The sequence below is a fragment of the Microtus ochrogaster genome, linkage group LG1, assembly GCF_000317375.1.
Source record: "Microtus ochrogaster isolate Prairie Vole_2 linkage group LG1, MicOch1.0, whole genome shotgun sequence".
NCBI lineage: Eukaryota > Metazoa > Chordata > Mammalia > Rodentia > Cricetidae > Microtus > Microtus ochrogaster.
In genome coordinates, this window is record NC_022027.1 from 4031731 (window position 1) to 4042431 (window position 10701).

General features: G+C 53.2%; 2 protein-coding genes across 8 annotated transcripts in view; one reads left to right on the forward strand and one right to left on the reverse strand.

The window, feature by feature from the left end:
* The window catches only part of Fgf22 (fibroblast growth factor 22), a 2563-nt gene extending 1416 nt beyond the window's left edge, over positions 1-1147 (reverse strand). The window contains exon 1 of the mRNA XM_005359108.2: positions 961-1147. Coding sequence (XP_005359165.1) covers positions 961-1147 — 187 coding nt within the window. The remainder of the gene's footprint in view (positions 1-960) is intronic.
* Positions 1148-5358: 4211 nt separating this feature from the next.
* Polrmt (RNA polymerase mitochondrial) overlaps positions 5359-10701 on the forward strand; it is a 10698-nt gene continuing 5355 nt past the window's right edge. For all 7 annotated transcript variants that reach the window (XM_026785285.1, XM_026785286.1, XM_026785290.1 and 4 more), the window contains exons 1-5: positions 5359-5457; positions 6005-6103; positions 7636-8171; positions 9882-10012; positions 10104-10290. In XM_026785285.1, coding sequence (XP_026641086.1) covers positions 5370-5457; positions 6005-6103; positions 7636-8171; positions 9882-10012; positions 10104-10290 — 1041 coding nt within the window. In that variant the 5' untranslated portion in view covers positions 5359-5369. The remainder of the gene's footprint in view (positions 5458-6004; positions 6104-7635; positions 8172-9881; positions 10013-10103; positions 10291-10701) is intronic.

Below are 10701 nucleotides of genomic sequence, written 5' to 3' on the forward strand. Positions count from 1 at the left end.
AAAAAAAAAAAAAAAAAAAAGAAACTGAGGGCCAGACTTGAAAGAAATAGCCGGCAAGCCCTACCTGTCTGATCTGCAGCTTCCTCCAGGAACCCATTCAGGGAGATGAGCCCACCACAGGCCTCTAGAAGCTTGAGGGCCCATGCTGGGGACATCAGCCACATCACTCTGTCCCTGTCCCTTAGGGAATGAGTGTACTTGCTCCACCCCAGGGAAGACCCATCACAATGGGCCGTCTTGGTTAGCATTGTATCCTCTTGGCCAGCACCACATAGTAACTCAAAATTCATCACCTACCACCCCTATAGACAGGATCTAAATCTCAGAAGTACTGAAGGGCCCAGGTCACTCAGCTGGGCCTCTTCCCCAGCCTGGGGCCACCCCACCTGACTGTGCTGCCACGGATGGACCTGCCCAGCCAGTCCCCTGTCATAGCCCTCGTCCTGTGTGGCCTAATGAGGGCCTTGGAACCCAGATGAAAGCCACTGGGATGGGCAGTGCCATGTCACCTGCCCAGGGCTGAGCTCAAACCCTCCCAGGAACTCCTACCCGACTTTAGCACCAGGGGAGCTAGCTATGGCCTCCCCATCACCGCCAGCTTCCTCCTCACCCGTGGCCTTTCCTCTTCCTACATAGATGCCACAAACACTTATCGAAGGCCTTTCGTATGCAAGGCAGGGTTCCGTGCGGACCCAGCTCCATTTCTTGTGCAGGACCTTGAGATCAGGGCATCCATCTTACCTCATTTGCCAAATAGGGGTGTCTGGGAACAGAGCGAGCCCCAATTCAGGCAGGTCTCAATTCCAGGAGCGGGATTCCTGTCTTATGATCCCACTGGGCATGCACAGTTCCTATGGGCAGTCTCAGTTTGACCCTGTACGTAGCCCAGGCGCTGGCCTCTGCCTCGCCCAGGAGCCCACAGGAGGTGTGCCCATCTCACCCTGCCGCCCCATCACTCACTGTCCTGGCCATGCCGCCAGCGCGTCCCCTCCACCCGGCCACCGGGGTCCACTCGCAGGAAGAAGTGGGTGGAGGAGAAGAGGCGTCGCCAGCGCACGTCGCCCTCCAGATGCGGGTACCCGCCCGGGGCACCCGGTGCCCGAGCCAGCAGCAGCCAGGCCAGGCCCAGCCAGAGGCGGCGGCGCATCCCGACCTGTGCCCGCCCGCGCGCGGTGGCCCAGCTGCATGGTCAGGGGCGGGGCTAGGTCCGCGGCTGTCCAATGGGCGCGGGAGGGGGCGGGGACACCGACCTAGGCAACACACATACTCAACTGGAGTGTGTCCTGCAGGCCGGTGGCTGTCACTCCGGGGTGCAGATGCGGGAGTGGAGAGGGAGACAGAGACACAAGAACAAGCTCGCAGAGGAACAGAAATTGAAGACAGAGGGACTGGTTATGGAGAGAAACAGAAACCAGAGAGAGGAGAAAGGAATCACAAAGAAACGGACAAAAGACAGTGCTAGGAGACAAAGACTATAAAAGATGGGCACGTGACAACGAAGTAAACCAGAAGATGTCAGAAGGTGTCAATCTGGCCAGCTGGGCTGAGCATGCACAGGACATCCTAGAGATTCTGAGGCTCCCCGTCCGGAGGGGCTGGGCCATGGAAGAACGGGCAGGGAAGGGATGGGATGAATGGAGGGCAGTGTGGCAGATGTGGGAACCTCTGTTTGAGCAGGAGGGACAGACAGGTATGTCACCACCATCTTAGGGGCATTGAGAACAAGAGGACAGCGTCTGGGTAGCAGAATTAGGGTGGTGCGTCCACCCTCACACCTGCTCCTCATTGCAGCCACGCCCATTCCCAGGAGACACCCATGGCATCCATGGTCACCCACATCTTCTGCCCAGTAGCCAGTGTCTCTGACGGTGGGTGCAATGACCTTCAGATGCAGCCTAGAGTCACTGGTGTTGGGGAACCTTGAACCTCAATGCCAGTTCCCTCCCTCTGGCCCCAGGCAGCACCTTTAAATAGCACCAGGGGGAGGTTCACTGACAAGTTTGCCTTTTGGGGAGTCCTCTGGAAAGACAACCAGTCCTTCAGGATGCCAGGATTCCTTCTTGGTGGCTCAGTAGATCACATCTCTTCCTGGACCTGGGCAGGTCACACTGTGGGGTGGTGCCTGGGCTCATCAGAGGCTCTCACTGCACACATATGGCACAAGGCCACATGACCCCTTCCTGATCACCTACACCTGTGTGCTGTGTGCTTTCCCTGTGAGGCAGGTTGGCGAGGGGGTGTCTGTCTGGGAGGTACACTGAGAAAGTCTAGACAATGCTGGGCAAGCAATGGAGCACACAGCTCCAAATGCCACGTGTGACTTTTGTTCCGTGACTGAAATTCTAAGCTCCCCTTCTGGGATGAACACCTCGCAGCCCCTAAACACGCCCTTGGACATTTTTAGATTCCCTGTGTGAGAGACTGAGACGCACGCCTGGGAGGTGTCTGACTTGGTTTAAATTAAGAATAGCTCATTGAGATGTAATTTGCATACCACATAAATCACTCATTTAAAGTATAACCTGATTACTAGTGCATGAGCTGGGGCAGCTCCCACCTGTCAACTCCAGAGTGTTCTGCCGTCCCCACGAGAGTCACCTGACTTTATTGGCCTCCAGTACTCCAAGTCTGTTTCCTATCTCTGGGGTCTCCTGTTCTGGCCATTTCCTGTCATGGAGACCCGCACTGTATGGCCTTTAGGGTCTGGTTCTCTCACTGAATACCTTCCGGCTGTGTCATGTGTGGGAGCCTCACTCCTGTTCGTGGCCCAGTAACATTCCAAGACAGTGATGGCCTGTGTGTCAGGTGCCTGTTGAGACCGGCTTATCTCTGCCTTCCAGGTACTGTGAGTATTTTAGCTTTGGTGTGGATGTGGGTCTTTATTTCTTTTGGTCACATACTTAGGAGGGGGAATCTCTGGGTCATGTGGTAACTGTATTTAATTAATATTGACTTTTAACTCCAAATGCTTCTCCTTCAGCCTCCTCGAGTGCTGGGATGTCGGAACACACCTCTCGCAGTCTGTCCTTCTCCTTTTTTCCTTTTCCCAAAACAGAGTGTCTCCGTGGCCCTGGCTGTCCTGGAGCTCACTCCAGACCAGGCTGGCCTGAAACTCACAGATCCACCTGCCTCTGCCTCGCAAGTGCTGGGCTTAAAGGCTGTGTCACCATCGCCCAGCTCTTTCTTGGTTTTTCAATGTTGGATTGCCTTTTATCTGTCTAAGAGGGGATGGTACACATGCCACAGCTCAAACACAGAGGCCAGAAAAAAAAGAATCTCCTGGAATCACTTCTTTACTTCTGCCGTGGGGCCAGAGGGTCAGGGCGGAACCTCGCTCTAGAGTCCACTCGGGTTAGCCTTGAACTCAGCCTGCGGAGTACTCTGAGCACTAGGATGACAGGCAGGAGCCGACACTCTTGGCAGAAAACTTGGAGGAATCTTTTCTTGGAGGGTACTAGGGACTGAACCCAGGTCTTTTCCACATGCTAGACTCTATCCCTAAGACCTTCACCCCTGACCACACCCCCAGCCCCTCAATGGGGAATTCTAGGCAGAGGTTCTAGCTATGTGCCACAGCCCCAAATCTGTTTTTAGTTTATTAACACAAGATCTCAATAAGCTGTGAGGCTATCCTCAAACTCTCCATCTTCCTGAATATCTGAGATCAGGCCATACTTCAAAATTCTTAGGTTTCCTAAGAAAATCTGACCTCAACTTCAGAATAGTAACTCTCCTATCCATTAACATGTTGACGGGTGACTATAGTGGAAAGAGACAGGACAACCTATATCACTGGCCATAAATCAGTTTGGGGGTGTGTGAGGTAAACATGGGGTGGGGTGGGGACTAAGGCTGTGACTCAGAGCCCTTGCCGAGAATCCCTCAGTGAGGGGCGTGATCAGGGTGGAGCCCTGCCTAGAATCCCCTGTGAGGGGCTGGGGGCGTGGTCAGAGTGGAGCGCCCCCCCCCCGTCTAGAATCTCCCAGTGAGGGGCTGGGGCGTGGTCAGGGTGGAGCCCCGCCTAGAATCCCCAGTGAGGGGCTGGGGCGTGGTCAGGTTGGAGCCCCGCCTAGAATCTCCCAGTGAGGAACTTGGGTGGGGCACTAGTCTTCCTCTCCCTGAGGAGCTCTGAACAGCAGTACAGAGTGGGGAGGGGGAAATGACCTCCTGTTACCTCAGGAGTTTATTGTTCTTTAGAATCACTTCCAGACCAACCTGGAAAATTTAGCAAGACGCTGTCTCTAAAATGCTGGGGCTTGATGGTGTATACCTGTCATCCCAACACTCCTAAATCCTAAATTAGAGGCAGGAGGTTCAGATATTCAAGGTCATCTTGAATATACATAGGAAATTTGAAGCAAACCTGTGGTGCATGAGAAAAAATAGATAGGGTTGGGGGTCCAGGGAATTGGGGTCAGCTGTGGCTCAGAGGGGGAGCGCTTGCCTGGTGTGCACAGAGCAGCAACAGAGGGGGAGCGCTTGCCTAGTGTGCACAGCACAGCACCAACACCAGATGAATCAGGCCTGCTATCTAGCTGCGTCACCCCAGCTCTGGATCAGGAGCTCCACGGGGCTGAGTGAATGAATGAACCATGAGTGAACAGGGATGTGGGACTATTTACACTTCTTTTTCATCTTTAAGGCTGTGGATTTCATTTGTATACACACACATACACGGAAACAAAAAATAGGAGATTATGCATGGTTGTGCATGGTAAAATACCATCACTGGGGAGGCAGAACAGGCAGGTCTCTTTGAGTTCAAGGCTAGCCTGCACTAAATGTAAATGTAACGCATTCCAGGAAGTCATAATTACATAGCGAGGCTCTGTGTAATATATATATTCTGTAATATGCAGATACACACATATATAAAACAGAAACAAGATAAAACAAAGCAGAAACCAAACAATCAAAGAATAAGGAAGTAAAAAGATAAAGGCGTGGTGGCGCACTCCTTTAATTCCAGCACTGTGGAGGCAGAGGTAAGTGGATCTCCGATTTTGAGGTCAGCCAGGTCTACAGAGTGAGTTCCCGAACAGCCAGGTCTACACAGAGAAACCCTGTTTCGAAAAACCAAAATTAAAAATATAAAGAAATAGTTTTTTTTTTTTAAAAAAAAAAGGGAAGAAAAAATCAAATCAAAGAGGAAACTTAGATTATGAAAAAAAAAACCTAAGAAAAGATCCAATCAGAAGAGTATTTCTGCGCGTGCTCTTTTGCCGCCACACGGCGCGCTTCCTCCTGGGAGTTGTAGCTCTAAATAAGGCGCCTCAGGAGGGGCCCACCCTGAGACGCTTTCGGCAGCCGCGGAACTACAACTCCCGGCTGGCTTTGCGCGCGCGTGCGTATTGCGGACAGCGGGCGGCATGTCTGCGCTACGCTGGACCCGGGGCGCCGCGGGGCTCGGCAGGGCGTTGAGCTCCTCTGGGCGCCGCCGCCCGACCTCGGAGGAAGGTAAAGCAGTGTCGGACCCAAGGCTATGATTTTTCGCCTCCTTGAGGTCCGGTCACCTCCAGCCTTTGCCCTTTGATCTATGGAGTCGCTTGAAGAGGAACCGCAGGATAGTTTGCCTTTTGACTCTTGCGCGCTTTTGTAGCCCTCTAACCCATCGTTGGGGACTTAGGGTTGTGACTTTGACCTTTATCGCTACTTTTAGTTATGGGTCCTTCCCGGATCCTGCACCTCGGCTCTCGTAGCTTCGGCCTTCTCTGCCCTTGAGCTTACATTTTCCTGGGTCTTGATTTATTTGGAGTGGGGTGCGGTTACTTTTTGAGACGTGGTTCTTCCACGTGGCTCATGCTGGATGTTGGATTCGGATTCCTGCCCTACTGCTTCAGTCTCCTGAGTGTTGAGATCGCAAACCTGCACCTCCATGTCTGACTGTCATCTTTTGATACCATTTCTTCCTGTGGCTTAGGCTGGACTCCAGCTGGAGACCCTCCTACCTCAGCCTCCGGAGCGCTGGGGTGGTTAACGTGCAGTCTCACCCTCTGTGTTTCAGGGACCCTCAGTGGCCTCTGCAGCTCCAGACGGAGCTCTGCCGCCAGTCCCCGTGAGCAAGATGCCCAGAAGGAGTGGGGCCATGCTGAGCTGCTGGAGGGTAAGCCGCATCCCAAGCCCTTCCATACCCCTTTACCCCTGTGCAGGGTTCACACTCCTTACAGTGGAGGCCTTGAGGAATGCTCCTCACTGTACCTGAGCACACCAAGACAGTAGAGTACACCCAGCAGGTGGTGTGGGCCGGATGTCCTATACGTGGCCTGTTGGGTCCTCTTGTGTGCTGGGCTGTTTCTGGGAGCTGTTATTTTATTCCCTGGGCCCCAGATTTCTACCTGGGACTTGGAAGACAGTTGAGAGCCCAAATTAAACCTGAACAAATGCCCGCGGTCCATTTGTTGGAATGTCTTCTGCTAAGGTAGAGTCTCCAGTTTGTGTCCCGTACAGTCAAGGTGAAGTTGGAATCCAATTTGTTAGTTTGTTTTTTAAGACAAGGTTGCTCGAACTTGCTCGGTACCAGACTGGTCCTGAACTCAGAGATCCTCTTGCCTCTGTCTCCCAAGTGCTGGGATTAAAGGTGAGCAATACCACTCAGCTTTGGAACCCAATTTTAAGGCAACCAAGTCTAGTGGACAGGCTGCCCCAGGCCAGGCCAGGCCAGGCCAGGCCAGGCCAGGCTTCCCTCCTGATCCAATGTCATGTCTGCATGGTAGCCTCAGAAGGTAGAGGGACGGACACATACGTTGAGATGGTGCACAGCTATGGTCCTGTTCCATTGTCAGCAACTGTTGGTTCCCGTCTCAACATGATGGGATCTGTCATCTGACCAGAGGAGGGTAGCAGAGACTTAGTGCATACTGTGCGTCTTTTCCCATGAGGTCTCTTTCTGTTGTGAACACGAGCACTCACTGGGGTCAGTCCTGCTGACGTCTCTCCTCTCTCTGGGGTCTCTGCGGGTGCAGTCCACACCCGTTCTCAGTTGTCAGGAGGCCCCACATAGGTGCACCCTCTGCCTTGTCAGGTGCATTGAGACGGGAGCTCACCCAGAGCTTCCGGCCTCTCCTATGCACCCCTTCCACTCCCAACTTTTTTTGTACAAATCAGAGCCAGGCCCCTGACTCATGCTGACCTTGGGCCGGGGACTGGAGTTCTGGAAATGGTAGTCAGCTAGTCCTAAGAACACTTGTATTGAGGGCCTGGGGATGAGCCTGCTCTGTTTCTGCACTCACCACCTACCGTGGCTGCCCCTGTATGCTGTGTTCCTGGCCAGGCTTTGACCTTTTGGAGCACTAGCTTAGTCACCTCTGAAAGCTGTGTGGCAGGGACCCCTGCATGGTTGGAGAGAATGTGAACATTTGGTCAACTGACTTGGGCCACAGAGCTAGGGATATTTGTTGTGTCGCTCCCCAGGTGTATCAAGTATGTGCCTGAATCAGAAAAGGCAGGTTCCAGCATGTGCGAAGGCCCTGAGGTGGAGTGAAGGAGGGAGAGCAGCAGGCTGTGGGGAGCAGGAGGTTTGGCAGGCAGAGCAAGGCACGATGATCACCAGGAGGATGTTTGGGATGACCCTGGGGCTAGGCTCAGAGCATCCTGAGGTGCAGAAGACGGTCCCCAAACTTCCTCTGCTCTTTGCAGTGCTGGAGGCTCGGGTGCGGCAGCTGCAGGCGGAGAGCTTGTCCCAGGTGGTGGTGAAGAAGGGGCCAATGGACCGGCCCCTGAAGGGCCATAGCGGCCGCTGGGCCCAGAAGCTGGAGGCTGAGAAACAGATGAAGCAGAAGCGCCAGGAGAGATTTCTTGACCAGCAGAAGCAAAGCTACACACTGCTCACGGAGCCCCGGATCTGGAGCAAGAAGCTGGCCAGCTGCCTGCAGCAGAGCAAGAAGGGGGCACCCAAGAGCTCAGAGGAGGAGGAGCAGCAGCTGACCTGGGCCCTGCAGGCTGCCATGCTGAAGCTGAGTTCCTGCACCCCAGGCAGGAGGCAGGCCAAGGTGGTGGAGGCAAACTTGTTGCTGCTCCAGCAGAAATTTCTGGCTTTCTTTGAGTGCTGCGCCTGCACTGACAACATGCCCCTTGCCCACCACGTGCTGGTCACTCAGCACAGCAAGTGTGACAGGCAGCAGCTGCTTACGCTGGACATGTATAATACCGTGATGCTCGGCTGGGCCCGAAAGGTGAGCCTGCTTCAACTTCCTTCAGGCTTCTCAGGTAGAAAACTCTTCCCTTGCCGGGCGATGGTGGCGCACGCCTTTAATTCCAGCACTCGGGAGGCAGAGGCAGAGGCAGGCATATCTCTGTGAGTTCGAGGCCAGTCTGGTCTACAGAGATAGTTCCAGTTCAGGCTTCAAAGCCACAGAGAAACCCTGTCTCGAAAAACCAAAAAAAAAAAAAACTCTTCCCTTAAAAACCAACAACAACAAAAACCAACAGAGGAGCCGGGTCGTGGTGGTGCACACCTTTAATCCTGGCCCTCAGAGGCAAGTGGGTCTCTGAGTTCAAGGCCAGCCTGGTCTGCAAAGTAAAAACCCCGTTCTCCTTCGCCTCTGAAAATAAGAAACTGAGAATACCTGAAGTGTAATTCTGTGTGGGGCTTCTGAGCCTCCTGTCCCAATGGCCCTGAAGCTTGGGGACTTTTGGTGCTCCAGGGTCGGGAACTTGCTCTTTTTCATAAATTCCCGAGCTGGAAACCTGTGCTCTGAGTTCTGTTTCTTCCCCAGCACCTTGGCAGGGCAGGAGAATGTCAGTCTAGGAGTTCAAAATGAGCCTGAGAAACACAACAAGACCTCTTTCTTTCTTTCTTTCTTTCTTTCTTTCTTTCTTTCTTTCTTTCTTTTTCTTTTTTTTCAAGACAGGGTTTTTCTGTGTAGTTCTGACTGTCCTGGAACTCCCTGTCTGGACCACGCTGACCTTGAACTCACAGAGATCCACCTGCCTCTCCCTCCCTAGTGCTGGGATTAAAGGCGAGCACCAGTACACCTGACCCTTTTTTTGTATGTGTGGGTGATTTATTTTTATTTTATGTCCATCGGTGTTTGGCCTGCATGTATGTCTGTGAGGGTGTCAGAAGCCCTGCAACTGGAGTTACAGACAGGTGTGAGGCCATGTGGGTGCTGGGATTGAGCCCAGGTCCCCGGAAGAGCATCTGCTCTTTTTTTTGTTTTTGTTTTTGTTTTTTCGAGACAGGGTTTCTCTGTAGCTTCGGAGCCTGTCCTGGAACTCCCTTTGTAGACCAGGCTGGCCTCGAACTCACAGAGATCCTCCCGCCTCTGCCTCCCAAGTGCTGGGATTAAAGGCGTGCGCCACCACCGCCCGCTCTCTCGCTCTTAAAGAGCTTATTTCAAAGAGAAAAACAAAAGGAAAATGAGAAAAGGAACATAAGACAGATGGGAGGCAGAATCTCTGAATTTGAGGCTAGCCTGATCTGCATGGTTCCAGGCCAGCAAACAAACAAACAACAACAAAAAAATAAGCCAACATCGGGCTGGAGAGGTGGCTCAGTGGTTAAGAGCACTGGCTGCTGTTGCAGAGAAGCTAGATTCAGTTCCCAGCACCCACATGGCAGTTCCAGGGGATCTCACACCCTCACACAGATGTACATGCAAGCACAACACCCATGTACATAAATCACGAATAAATAAATCATTAAAGCCAGCAATAAAACACAGACAGGTAGGTTTTGGAGCTCAATGGTAGACCACATACCTGGCCTGCAAGAGGCCCCAGGTTCAATCCCCAGTAATGCAGTGTTCCTCAGAAGGACACCCTGTGGTCCACCTGTTCCTAGGTCCCCTCCCAAATCACTGATGTAGAGAGTAGTTTTCTAGGGATCTCAGAGAAGGAGGTCCAGGTGCCATTGTTCCTCACTGCCCCACCCCTTCCCCCAGGGCTCCTTCAAGGAGATGGTATACGTGTTCGTCATGCTGAAGGATGCTGGCCTTTCCCCCAACCTGTGGTCCTATGCTGCCGCACTCCAGTGCATGGGACGCAGGGACCAGGATGTCCACACCATCCAGAAGTGAGTCAGGAATGTGCTGGGCGGCCCTGTCCTGGGGGCAAGGTAGCCCCTTGAGTGCTCAGCTTACGCCATCCCACCCCTTTTGCCTCAGGTGTCTGAAGCAGATGAAGGAAAATGGCTTTCAGCCTCAGCAGCTCTTCACTGACCTGGCCCTGGCAGGAGAGGAGCAGGCCGCGCTGCTGAGAGCAGTGGTCAAGGCTGAGCCTGCCTTCAGTCCACCGCCACAGGCGCCAAGTCCAGTCAACACGTGCACACTGCTCAGGGAGATCTATGCCAAGGTGAGCCCCAGGCACGAAGCCACCATGGCAGCCTCATTTCCTTTCCTCTGCATCGGGAAGACTCACCTTCACAGGTGAGCTTTCTCTGGATTCTCCTGTCCTGGACATTTTCTGTCATGGAGCCTGATACTGTGTGCCTGGCTCACTGATGACAGTGTCCTCATGGTCCCTCTATACTGTGGTGTGTATTGGAGCCTTGTTCCTATTCATGGCTTAGTAGTATTCTAGTGTGTCTGTTCATTTGTCCATGGATGCTGGACTGTTGTGAGTACATGTGTCAGGTGCCTGTGTCCATGTTCCAGCTGTTGAGTACACATGTCAGGTGTCCAGCTGTTGAGTACACGTGTCAGGTGTCCAGATGTTGAGTACACGTGTCAGGTGTCCAGCTGTTGAGTACACGTGTCAGGTGTC